The sequence below is a fragment of the Loxodonta africana genome, chromosome 4, assembly GCF_030014295.1.
Source record: "Loxodonta africana isolate mLoxAfr1 chromosome 4, mLoxAfr1.hap2, whole genome shotgun sequence".
Classification (NCBI taxonomy): domain Eukaryota; kingdom Metazoa; phylum Chordata; class Mammalia; order Proboscidea; family Elephantidae; genus Loxodonta; species Loxodonta africana.
In genome coordinates, this window is record NC_087345.1 from 67,126,541 (window position 1) to 67,140,998 (window position 14,458).

The following is a 14,458-nucleotide window of genomic DNA, read 5'->3' on the forward strand; positions in this document are numbered from 1 at the left end:
TAGCAACATCATAGTAAATGGAGAAAATTTTGAAGTTGTCAAGGAGTTTTACTTGGATCCACAATCAACACGTATGGAAGCAGCAGTCAAAAAATCAAGACATGTTGCACAGGGCAAATCTGCTGCAGAAGACCTCTTTACAGTGTTATAAAGCAAAGTTGTCACCTTGAAAACTATGGTGCCTGACCCAAGCCATGGTATTTTCAATCACCTCATATGTATGTAAAAACTGCACAATGAATAAGGAAGACCAAAGGATTAACACCTTTGGATTACGGTGTTGATGAAGAATATCGAATACACCACGGACTGCCAGAAGAATGAACATACCTGTCTTGGAAGAAGTACAACCAGAGAGAATGCTCTTTAGAATGAGGGTGGCAAGACTTTCCGAATACTCTGGACACGCTATCAGGAGGGGTCAATCATTGGAGGACATCATGCTTATAGAGGTTCAGTGAAAAAAAGGAAAACCCTCAAGGACATGGACTGACAAAGTGGCTGCAACAATGGGCTCTAGCACGGCAATGATAGTGAAGCTGGTGCAGGACCGGGCAGTATTTCATTTCTTTTGCACATAGGGTCTTTGAGCTGGAAGCACCTCAACAGCATCTAACAACCCCTACTCACCATTCCGCTAATTGTAACCGGCCAATCTCATGTATCCTTCCCTAGTTTAATCTGCAGCCCAGCTTTGTGAAATGCTCATCTAATTGTGGTAATTTACCACTTTGTTGTTTGGACAAGCTTTAAGGTGACGTACAAGCACTGCAGTCTGGTGCCTGCCTACTTCTTGAGCCCCTATACTCCTCACTCTCTGCTTTAAACTGGCATTCTTTCTATTTCTACTACTATGTTCCTTCCTGCCAAAAGGCCTTTTGTGCAAGCCTCTTTGCCTAGGCACTTCTCTGCCCTCTTTACCAAATGAAGTTTCATTCCTTCATGAAAAGTCTCAGTTAATAGGGAATTAAATGCTATTTTCTACAGTTTTCCTATAAACAATATGAATTGTAAAAGTTAAAGAATATATATATCCCTTATCAGGCACTGACAATAGGTGATTAAAGTTATTAATGCGACATACCCAACAATACTGGAAACCATTTCTAGAAATAGTTCTTCTTTCATGGTAATGATTAGGAAACAAAACTAGGAGCATGGGAAAATTCTGTCAAAAATCCTTCATTAAGGATAAAAAAAAGCTTTTCCCTATTTTGTTAAATCAGGCCCCAACTCCTACGGAGTTTGGTGTGTTATCTGGTCAAAAGCCGTCCCTAATAATCTTTTCTTACAGTCAAATGCCAAATGTCCTCTGCTCCTATAAGCATCTTAACTCATTCAAGGGCAAATGGAAACCAATGAGTGCAATCTTCTTTAAAATATAAACGTATACCAAACAGCAACAGAAAATCTAACAAAACCTGAACCACAATCCTAGCAGGGACATGGGAAGGGGGGCCCAGTATTACTTCTCATATGGTTATTTCAAATTGTTCAGAATCGTTACCTGAAGCTTGCCGGTGAGATCTCTGGGATCTGATTACAATTTGTTACTGTTAAAAATATTGTTGCAATCTAGAGAAATTCTTTACTTGATTGAAGTCTAGTGAGATTAATAGTCCCCTAATTATGGCTGAATGTTTTCTGAATTTTAGATTTAAGAATAAAATATTCTAGAAATTTTTCAGTTTGTAATTCTAATTTTAGTCACATATTACCTGTTTTACAGACCACCAAAATGCCAATACAGAAGAAAATAACCACTTTGTAGGAAGCTGGTTAAATAAAATGCGGACAACGGTCAAATTTTTGTAATACTGTACGTTACCAAAATCATACACGATAGTTAACAAACTATAAATCAAACAAAATAAAGACAAACTGCAAAGTATTATCAAAACTGTTATTTTATTTTCAACACAAGATATATACCATGCTTGTTACTAGTGCAGTTTAAGGCCAACAATGGCCATATAGCAAACTGCTGAACCTAAATGCTAAAGAAAGAAAAGACAAAGTAAACATTAAACACAAAACTGCAATTACAAACAATTTAATAAAATGGAATGAGCTTTTTAATAGAAGCTAATATGGAAGTCTAGTTCTCATGGACATCAATAAGATGCCGATTTGATCAAACATCACCTTACCTTTGCACAGAAATCTTATTGTGAAGTCACCATAGAGTCAATAGCTAAAATTGTAAGACTTTCTTTGGCCTTCTGGTATTAGACACATTATTTACAAACTGTGATTCAGTAATATTCATGGATACTAGTAATATGATACATTAATTTTTTTGTTAAGGGCTTTCCATTAAAAATTGTATAACAACTTTGTAAGGCTGTACAGGGTTGTAAACTACTTTGCTAATGTACCATGGGATGCAGAGGAAGAATGAATAATAAGAATAGACCTTTTTTTTTAAGGCTAAAGTCATTAATGTTATAGAGCATTCCTTAGAATACATTATGATTTACCTAAAAAGGATCCTGTCCCATTAAATACCACCTGAGTACTACAATTCTCAAAGTAAAAAAATAAACATGAAGTTACCATTGTATTTTAAAATAATTTAACTTACAGAATTCTGAGAAGTGTTACGTGGTAACAGTGTGGCAAAAAGAACACACCTTCAAAATGAAATGTTATTACTAATTGCAGGGTCTGTCCAATTATGAGATTAATGCAAAACATTTACACCCATGGTGGAGGATACTCCCACATGAAAAACTCTTGGTAGTATTTACTATCTGCAGTTACCATTTCAAGATTTGTGTGACTTCAGTTAAATTCTAATATTTTAAAAGACTCCCATTACAATATGTTAATTAATATAGCAGGAAGTCTTTAAAAAACTAAAATCTATCAATATGTCCCATACAAAAACCATAGTAGCTGCATATTCAGATAGTGAATGCCAACCACCTGAAATTTGAAATAAGAAACATTGATTAAGACAAACCTAAATCAATCTGAATAAGATACAATTGCCTGAATATTGTGAATATTCGTAAAAATTCATATTGCTTCTTTCTAATGCCAAGAAAGAAGAGCATAAGAACTTTCTCCCAGAAGCCTAGACATTTAAACACACATTTTCTATTTCAACTTAAAACTTTGATCTTGAATCTTTAGATTTCTCTAAATCAAAAATCTCATTACAAACACAAGGAATGCCATATTTAAGGCCACATCTTAATAAAATTATAATTTTTGGTTGAATATTTGTAAGAAAATTAGTCTAAGGCTTCTAAGAGTCAAGTTGCTAGAAAATAAATACACCAGTGTTTAAACTGAAGGTTAATAATTAAGAACAAACAAAAAAACACTGTAAAGAAACAGAAAAGTAGATAGTTTTGCTACAAAAATCCCACTTGATATATTTTAGCACAAAAAATGTCTAATATGTACAATGGATAAACGTGCACATAGGTACATACAACTGGGGTAAACATTCACAGAGGTCTGTGGGATGCAAAGGGACTTAATGAATAAAATTTAAATTGCAGTTATCTGTAAAACAGTGAGAATCTCAATATTGTATTCTCTGCAAAGAATGAGAACATAAACTTCTTACAACAACTTAAGCTGAAGCTTAAACACAAAATTGGAGCCATCTCTTAAGATACAGAAAATGCAATGATCATTGAGGTATCAAAACCAAAATGTCCAGAACACGCCAACAAAAAATTCTAGTAGTAGCATCTTATTGTATAAAATAGTATGTATTTAGGTTATTGGCACATTTAAATACATAAGGGAAAGAGAAAGTCTTTGCCCTTTCAACAATGTACCCCCTTTACTACAAAATATTATACAACATTCATTAAAACCTCCATTTATTTTAAGACTGACCTTAAACTATTAAAAAACAAAGTAATATTCTCCATAGGAGAATTAAATGAAAATAATATCTTAAGATACAATCCGTATTAAGTTCTTTGTGGGTCTCTAAATTGTAGTTAAGTGCTTAAAACCATCCTAGGTGGAGGGTCATTAAATGGGGTAAACTGATCAATAGCCACTGCAACTCACTCCACATCTTGCTGATGAAAACAGAAAATAAACACTTCCACCAACTTTATTCTGGGGTATCTCTTCCACAATATACTTCCTTTAACCAAAAGCAGCACACTGAATCCACAGTATTGCTTCAGAGGCAATACCACCACTCAGATGCTGCCTCATTCATAATTTTACTGGCTGAAAGGGATGTGACTGCATAGCACTAATGCTATGGTTTAAAAGTAAACTCAAGTTTGTCTTCATATCTAATAAATTATTAATTAAAACGTCTCTGGGACTCTTTATTTTTTGGCATCTATGCAAGGACTTATCTCTTTGGATTGTTTTTACACATTAACAACAAAAAGGAAGAGGCGTTTTCAAATAATACCAGCCCATAAACAAGGAAAGGGTGATGAAAAGTAAAAACAAAGCTTACAATTTTCACCTTTACTACTATACATTCGTGTGTTATCAGGTAGAGAAAGACTTGGCAAAACCGTTTCGTCAAACCCAAAAGTAATTTCCTTCTGAAAACACTTAAAATAATGGACTGGGAACAAACAATTCTAGTACACTCATTGTCTGCAACAGAAGTCATGTAATGAGATCAGTCAAGTAGGGAAAAGAGTGGCAGAGAATGAGCAATCAAAGGGTTCCACTGATGAAAATGAAAAGGTAGATGAAGGAAAGACTTACTAGCACAAAAATTTCCAGTTTTCATTTCAAGTTCAAGTGCAGTTAGATTTTTGTGATTCCATTTTAAATTTGCTCAGAGACAATTTTACTCTCATGGACATTTTACTTACCTGTTAACTATTAACTAATTTCCTTTGTAGTATATTTATGTCCATACTTCCTCCCATTATTTTAATTAAAATACAAGAAAGCTAAGAAATGACAAAAACTAACAACACTTACACACAAATTTCAATACAACTTTCAAAAATGTTAAAAAGGTAACTGAATTTTCAATAAAACACTAAAATAGGAAACATTTCTGAGAGCACATAGTTCTAATAAATGCCAATGATCCCATGCACAAATACTACAATCACAAAATGTTTTAAAAGAAAACTGGCAATAGTATGAATAACTCAAAACAGCTAATTTTGTGAGAAGTAGTTTGCTGGTGGACGAGGTGAAATTAAACAACTGCAGTGCAAATCTCTAAAGGGCTTCTACAGGTGCATGTTACATAATATCTAGGGTACCTAAATACTTTAAGCACTGTCCTCAAATTTGGCTGTTCTTTAAAAACCAATGTGCATTATCAGAAGATCTCTCAAAGATAATCAGATCTTAAAAACAAGTTAACTTGCTTATGGATTTGAACTCAACAAATTTCTGAAGTAGTGATCTGAAATGATCTTCCTATGAAAATGTCCAATTACGCTGACACTCTGCCTATATTAATTTTTCAATTAAGAACACATGCTACAAGGTGCATTTAATGTGGGCCTACACATAAGGCAGGTTTGAAAAAAATCTTTGATTAACTCAGAAGCTCTAGCACGAATCAACAGCTTGCATGAACACACAAAGAATTCCTTCAACTGTGGAGCTACAGTGCACCTATAATCTCCCATTACAGATGCAAGGGGATTCAACCCAATGTTAATAAACATCACACCCTTCAGAAATCTATAGCAACTGAAAAATTAAACTAAGGCTCTCTTTACTCATATTTATCTGCTGCATGGTTGTATTTACATTGCCTATGGCTCAGAAAAAATCAAACCATAAGCACCATCAATATAAAACAGCAAATTAACTGCAGCATCAAATCAGAACTATCAAAATATTTCTTCAATGCTAGCAGTTCACAATTAAGTGTTTCAATATATCTGTGTTGTAATTAAGCTGCATTACTGTAGCAAATAATGTACAGGTTTTTACCAGAATGTTAAAATCACAAATCTTTTTGACCCCTAACACACTGACTGGGCCGCCATCCTGTCAGATTTCAGTTTTTACAAGCTTACATACCATTCAGTGAACTCACAAGCTAACTAGATAAAAACAGCTAGAAAAGCAGAATATAGAAATGTTAAATATCCATGTAATCACCTATTCTAATATCAAAATCAACGGCAAGAGACACTTAATTAGTATGTTTAATTCACTGAACGCAAGATTAGATTGATGCATATTCAAAAAACGCTATTGCAATGCTTTTTAAAGGACAGTATAAATGTTGTCATAGTAACATTATCTTTAGATATTGCTGAACACAAGACTTTCCCTGAGGTGTAAACATCAAATAACTTGAACAGCTTTACACATCAGCCCCATTAAACAGTTTATTACAACACTACATCTATTGTAATCAAAGTGGTGCTGTTTACAGACATTATCATATGAACATTTTTAACAAGAACAAACTACTATAAAAACAAGCATTTACTTGACTTTTTTCCAACTGCTTGCACATTGTAATGGCCAAATGTATATAACCAGTAATAAAGTTGCAAAAGCTTTAACTTTTTAAATCACACAGGTTTCCTTCAAATAAAACAGTTAAGCAACATAAAAAGTAAAAGTAGAGCTACTGGTTACCATTTATGCAGATTTGCTTTATTCAGATCTATTCCTGTTCATTTTATCCATGAATCCTTACAGGTTCAGTTCAATCACAAGAAGCAAACTGCTGGACAAGCGTCATTTTCCCCCATGAAGACTGTTTTGTCTTGGAAGGTGTTCCTCTTCCTTCAGCTGTAATGTGTCAAAATTTGTGATGTAGATTTTGCTATTCCCCATAATACACAGAAAAACGCTGGCTTAACTATACATATACAAGTCGTGCATCTACTTCACTCTTATGTTTTCTAAGACAAAATAAGAATGAACCGAAACAGTAGCTGCCTTTGTGGTGGAGAAATACTCCCAACTTATCTGATGTTTTGAAACTGAGACATTCTTGTTTCACTCTTCTTAGATTTACTGCCTTATAAATTTAATGAATAAAACAGAAATGGAAACATAACAGCTACTGTTTCTGGTGATGGGAACATTTATAAGTCATTTTCTAAAGTACGCACACTACAAAAATAAATGGAAAAATGCTTAGATGATTTTAATGTAAATGTTTTTCATTCATCCACATTATCAATTCTATATTAACTCATTTAACAATTAAATGCTGAATTGAATATAAAATGCAATAAATTATTTTACAAATTAGTTGTATTTATTTCACAGCATACAGGAATTTCTGCAATTACTATAAATCAAATGCTGCTCCAAATTACAAAATTTGTAAGGAAAATTTATAAATAGGTAGCTCAGTATGGGCACTTAAAATAAATGACATCCATGTACAAATCTTTATACATGATACAAATTTAAAACATTTACTTTTAATTTCACCTGTATCAAAATATCTATGATAGTATATAAACTAACCAAAAACAAGCTAAATGGGAATCTACAATGATAAATTTCATTGAAAACTCACACATAAAGAAAAAAAAAAAAACCAATAAATTTGATAAACTAAAATTCAAGAATACATAAATACGCAAAATTCAGGTAGAGGTTCACAACTGAAACATTCAATTAACTTGGATATATGTGATCACTGAAACACACCAGGTATTTTAGATGTAAATTCCAAGAGAGCATTTCAATAACTTTAAGAGTCAAAAGGGCACAATGTTCAGTGATATTTTGCCACAAAAATAACTGAAAAATATTTTTTGTTCGACAATTAAGAGTAATTTGTCACAGCGATAAATTTTATCTTTTATGTCTTTTCTTCCCCAACAAGGCTGTGGGCATCTATGCATCCTTAATGCCTGGCAGTAAAAATCTAAATTTTATAACTGGAAAAGAACAAAACTCTGAATTTTCTCTTTTAAATAGTTTCTGGATGCCTGTATTTTTCAGAGGTACTTGAACGATTTCTATTTCCCTTTACTGTACCTTCATCTTATGTTGATGAAGCTATTTGGTGGAATTATTAATAGAAAAAAATCTAAAATGGCAGCTTTCAAATGTCTTATTTTTATTATTTGCAATGTACTATCTAAAGAAAGAGATAAGGTAAATGTTCTAATCTGACAAAGGATCATGAAATCTTACTGCAAAAAACTATCTCCCTAAAATTTTTGTTGTGCTGGCAGGAATATAGAAAGTTTTAGGTCATTAAAAGGGAAAAATATTCAACCCAAAAAAATATACCAAATTTATATCATTCATCACTTCGATGCAGAATGTTACTCCTTTTTCTATAGAGAAACCTGTTCATGAAATTAAAGCACTCATCTTTATCCAAGATGAATGCATTCACTTTTTGCTTGATTATACTTTATAGATGGATCTTTACTATTAATAAACCTCTATTTTTCACCATACAGATAATATAAGATCTAGACGATATTCTTGCCGTTTTATTCTATTTCTAAATACATTTATCCATTTGGAAATACAAATTTTACAGTCTCAAACGGAAGCAACTCTGAAGGCAATACAACCCATTTCCCAAAATCAAATTCCATATTAAAGTCTCAAATATCTAAGTAGACATCTGCATAAACAAAAACATCCAAAAGAAGTTAAAAGTAACATACATTCAATACCCATGTTTTCAGAATATCATCTGGTCAAATCTGTGCTGTCGAAGCCATACAATTACTTGCTTTAGCTCTTAGTTATAAAAGAAGACCTATGTGAACAGTTATTAAAACAAATGCAATCTACAGATCTTTAACGAAGTCTGTAAACTAAAGTGAGGACTACGTAAAATTTCAATACACAGAGAAATACCTCCATTTTTAGGTAATTAAAGATTAAGCCATTATTAACAATTTAAACTATGAGTGTTTCTCATAATTAGAAACTTACTCAAGCAAATTTTTTAGTGCCAGTATTTCTAAACTCATGGTTAAGTTCATTTTTCAAGTAAAAGATTCTAATATATATTTGATATGGCTTATATGTTTCCCTATTAATATATCTAATTAAAATATTCTGGAAACCCTGGTGGCATAGTGGTTAAGAGTTCGGCTGCTAACCAGCAGTTCGAATCCACCCGGCGTTCCTTGAAAACCCCACAGAGAAGTTTTACCCTGTCCTACAGGGTTTTTTGTTTAATGAGATGTACTTTAATTTAAACTCGAAGAAATAAAATTCATTTTTTTAAATCTGAAAATTTCTCCTTAACCAAATAAGAGGAATGGAGATGGGGTGGGCAAAAGAAATAGAAGTATCTACATACAAGTTAACTCAATTCCTTTTTGCACTGACCACAGTGTATTTCACAAAAAAAAAAAAAAAAAATTTTTTTTGGTAGATGTTTTTATTATAGATGTTTACTACAAAAACATTTCATATCTTCTTCTTTTTACTTTTGAACATAATACTTACCTCAGTTTAACTAAAGCATTTTATAACACTATAAAATGTATACATGGCTGTTGGTTTAGATAGTCTACTAAATACAAACAAACTTCATCACAGTCAAAGAAAAATTAGTTTTGCCCCAAAAAGATTCACAGAAGGGACATTTCAAAACAGGATGTTATTTGGAATTCACTGTGAGAGTTAAAACATGCTACCACAAAACGGTGTATTAGTGAAGCTGGATAGCATATATGGCACCCTTACCACTTTTTGATTATTGAGTTTTCTTTAGGCAATGCTAACTAAATATTTATTCAAAATAATCTAATTTACAAACTAAAACAACTGTAGTAGATTTCACAGCGAGATGAAGGTGAGAGCAAGGTGATCCACATTGGCATTGAAATTTTTTAAAACAGGGAACATTAACCATTTGTGAACATAATTATATTCTTAAACCACAGTGAGCAAAACACTATACACCCACTCAAGGGATCACTTCCTTTCCTCTTACTGCTTCAATTACATAGTTATGTAGAGACAAGTTTTGCAAATAATACTAAAAGCAAGGAAAACTAGAACTAAAACAAAGGAAAGCTAGCATATCCAGATGAAGTAAAGCAGTTAAAGAAATACAGGAAAACACACAGAAACATAGGGCTGGGAAATATCAGGCAGGTCTCAGATGACCTAGGAGTTGCATAAATAATTTTTACTATTATTAACAACCATTATCATTCATCAGGGAATTAAGACAGTTTAATCTTCACATAAGCCTTAAAGCAATACCAACTTCTAAGAAGATGAAACATCTAAACATGTAAGAAAGAACAACTTAAATGCTTCTCTGGGCTTTTTGTATTTTTTTTCCCCCGAATTAATACATGGCTATATAAGCAGTATCTTGGCTGAAGGGAAAAATGCAAATCATCCTAAGTCCTGCATATTTAACAACAAAATCTAAGATCATGTATGGCAGAAGGAAGAAACTAGTAACATGGCAAAGTAGAGAGTTATTCAATCCAGATCCCCAAACAAAATGTTTTAAAATTTTACTAAAGAAATGGATGATTTGAGAATATGTAAAACCTCAGAAATCAGGAAGATGATGAAGCTAAATAAAGAATATTAAAAACATAATAATCTGCTTTCATTACTTTCCAGTACCAAAGCAAAAGCTGAACTGTTAACTGAAATTTGCTGAGTAGGGCTGCTTGAAACAAGTAGCAAGAGGAGAGAAAGCTGAAAGAAAATATCAGAGTAAAATAATTTCTGTAAGAAGTATACAATATATTCTAGCACTGAACTACTCTTATTTTGCTCAGAGTGGTCTGAGAATAGAGGCAGAAATTACAGAGTATTAAGCACAATGTATTTACAAACTGAGATTTACAATACTGATATTTTCCCATGAAAATATTACCTATTTGAACTTAGATATTGAAAGCTCTTAGAAAAACGAATACATTTTTTGAAGTGAAAGAATGCAATTAACATTACCAACAATTCAAACACAAAAAAAAAAAAATTAAAATGGGACAGACATTAACAACTTGCCAACATCATTGAGTTTCAAGTTAAATTAAGAACTTGCCCTTTTGGTCATTCATCACCAGTTTAATAAGGTTACATTATTGTTTTATTTATATACAGATTTAAAACTGACATTCATTTTTAGCTTTCAAGTTACTATCATTCCACTTAGTCCATTTCAGATTTACATGAAAGCTCAAAAGGACTCATATTTTAAAACTTCTAAAGAGGTCAACAATAGACCTTATTGTGATTGTGATGAAATTTGCAGGTAGTTTTTTTGTTTAAGAGTTTTCATTAGAATATATTTGACCTCAGTCCCCACCCCTTTATTCACATCTACATCCACAATCAATATTGTTTAGTAGAGCAAAGGTACAATATTCCAGGATAACAGAAGCTTTTGCATTAGAAATGCTTACTATGTAAATTTTTGCTTGGATGAAGGCACATAACAATATTACAACTCAATTCTGATTAATGTACAAACAAAACATGGGAATTCTGGTATGATACATCAGTGATTCAGAAAAAAATGTCAACAACAGTTTGCAAGTTACGAATTCATAGTTAATGTCTGAATGTAATGAAATTCAAGTCATGATATAGTTAGGTGTACCCATTACTGGACTATAATGTTAGTTAATTCAAGTATTTAAAATTAACAATGCACTTTTTAGATGGAGTACTTGACTATGTTAATTTTACTAAAACTAATAAGAAATGAGTCGGAATTGACTTGATGGCAGCGGGTTTGGTTTTTGTTTTTTTTTAATAAGAAAACTGCCATTAACTAACTTTGTGGATAAACTGATCCAGAGAGGCCCCTTGACGGGCTCATTCAATTTGTAGGTGACTGAAAATGTATGCAAGCTTCATTATCATGCTGCAGTAACTAGAAGCTTGTTCATAACTGACAAAGTCTAAATAAAAATACAATTTTTTTTGGTAGAACCTATACCTTTCTATAAATGAAATGACTGATATAGTTAAACATTTCAAAATTATAACCTGGCTACAATTCACCTCAAGCAGATGCTGGACCCTGGGAATTTTTTTCATAAGATGGGATCAGATCTAGTCAGTTGAAGGGGGGGAAAAAAGCTCCATCATTAAAATTTAGTGCTCAGATTTACATGATACAACATTCATTTCTTATATCCAAAACAACATCAATTTCAATAAGCTTAATTTTGCCTCATATTAAAGGCATGTTGTGAGAATCACTTATATTTTGCAATACGATACATGGAGAACTATTTAGAAACTAAGGCTTGATAAATATTCAAGATGTATTATTCTAAATGCAAGGAAAAGTATTAAGAATGGCCTTTTCAGGTCAAAAAGCCCTTAAAACTGTAAACAGTATAACAGCTTATTTGTACTCCAGAAAAGTAACAAAACTTACATACTTATTTCTTAAATGGTATTATTTAAAGGATTTCATCTGCTAAATGTTATGGTTAAAGAAACTGCTATTCTGTTACAAAATTACATATTTGATAAAGCCTTTGATTTTGCCCATGACAATTTAAATACTAACAATTACCATGATTAAATTTTCAAGAAGTTTCTCATTATAGCTGAAAATAATCTTGTAAAGAATAGTTACCTACAAGGGGTTTATTTTAGCCTACCTTAATTTGGACAGGCCACAAACATATAAAGAAAAAATATTTGTTTACAAAGTAACCTTTGTATTACATGTACAAGCCGTGTAGTATCCTCCCCCACTTTTCACATGAATGCTGTTCACAGATATAAAAATAAAATCACACGTGAAAATGAAGTTTAAACAGACAACTCTCCCCACTTCATGAAAAATGTACACAAGAAATTGTTTTAAAATACAGAAAAAAAGACACAATGATTATGGTTTATGAATGAAACATCAAAGAAAATTATTTCAAAGTTATTCTAACTTAGGACATATGGTTTAATACAATTTACAATTTTTAGATACGGACTACACTGAATCCACTTTAATTCAGTAACTTTTGCATCTTCTTTGCAACTTAAAAGGATAGTTTACCCTCCCCCCACTTTAAAAGCAAAAACCAGATGCCAGGAAAAGAGTCCTTTATGAAACAGTTTTTTTTAAAAAGTAAAAAAGCTCTTTCAATGGCAAGAAAGTATCTTCCTGTACTATAAATTACTGTGTTAGATTTTCTTTAAAAGTTTCAGGGACAAATGAAGTAAGTTCCAAGACAGAAACTTTAAGCTTATTTTTAAAAATCCAAGGACATAATGTATACAAATAACTCCGTGTATTTTATATTTTAAATCACACGTAAGCTGTAGTTAAGAGACTCCCCATTTACAGATTTTGGAAGTACACAATCAGTCCTCTTGATTATTTTTTGCTTTCTTAAGACTATTAATAATCTGAAACCTAAAAGTGGTAACTCAGCAATATAATATTCAAGGATAAAAGAGCAAAATCTTTACCTGTCATTTCTTACCTGTCATTTTTCTCAGACGTTTCCAGAAGATTAAATTCAGAACATGTAGTTGGACCATTTAAAATGTAGGTATATACTGTATAAACAATAGCCTTGGAGTTATAATTACTGTTAATAACATAAACGCTAAATACAACAGGATCAAGGAATACCCACCTTCTCTAACGATGACGATACTCGCGCTCTCTGTCCCGCTCGCGGTCACGGTCTCGGTCACGATCCCGGTGTCTCTCTCGTTCTCTGCTCCTCTCTCTATAATAATCATCATGACGATCTCTACTACGGGATTTATGACGTCGACTCTTTTCTCGTGATCTACTATGGTCCCTCTCTCTCGATCGTTCACGTCTTCTAAAAGAAATTACTGGATTAATGCTCTCCATAACTGGATAGCTTAAAAATGATTCAATACTTTCACATTAAAAAAAATCTAAGGCAGCAAAAAATTCTTTCAAAATTTACTACCAACAATTATAAACTGGAAATTTCATTTTTTAAAATTCTCACAAAATCTGGAACGTGACACATCATGGCTATACATCATGTATCTACTTCAACTAGCAGCCAAAAACATGCATTGCTTACAAAATAAACAGAAAGGCAAAGGAGAGAGAATTTCAAAGCAATTGTATTTCAAGCCGAAGAAAGTTTAGAATGTTTGTTTTTCCAGAAATAAAATTTATAAACTTGATATACAATAGAATGAAAATACTTAAAAATTAGTACCCACTAACTAGAATCTTCACCTGCACCTGTGTTTATCAACTTTACAACATTTCTAACTAATCATAATACAGTTGGTCAGAAGTACAACTCCACTTAGAAACTTTCTAATAATTAATATAGCCGCTGGAAAGGACTGGGATACTATCTGCATTGTACTTAATAATAAAGAGAAATGTTTCATCAGCTGCTTTTAACAGATGATTTAAACAAAGTGTACTGCCTAAAAGACTTAAAAATTGTAAGATGTCCTCTCCATTAATTCAGTGAAGTCCATCAATATAACTGATGAACAGTATGATTTGAAGATGAGGCACATGAGTACTTCTGCTAAGTCAAAAGATGAGAAATTCTGCTCAATACATAATAAGGAAATAACAATTGTCTAT

The 14,458-nt window shown here is 32.3% G+C and overlaps 1 protein-coding gene across 5 annotated transcripts in view; it reads right to left on the reverse strand.

Moving 5' to 3' along the window:
• Positions 1–5,175: 5,175 nt before the first annotated feature.
• CPSF6 (cleavage and polyadenylation specific factor 6) overlaps positions 5,176–14,458 on the reverse strand; it is a 37,482-nt gene continuing 28,199 nt past the window's right edge. For 2 of the 5 annotated variants that reach the window (XM_023558721.2, XM_023558733.2), the window contains 2 exons: positions 13,503–13,694; positions 5,176–6,723 (listed from right to left, as the gene is read on the reverse strand). In XM_023558721.2, the coding sequence (XP_023414489.1) occupies positions 13,508–13,694 (187 nt within the window). In that variant the 3' untranslated portion in view covers positions 5,176–6,723; positions 13,503–13,507. Of the gene's footprint in view, positions 13,423–13,502; positions 13,698–14,458 lie in introns of all 5 variants that reach the window. The other 3 variants (XM_010598726.3, XM_010598737.3, XM_010598729.3) reach the window with 2 other exon arrangements.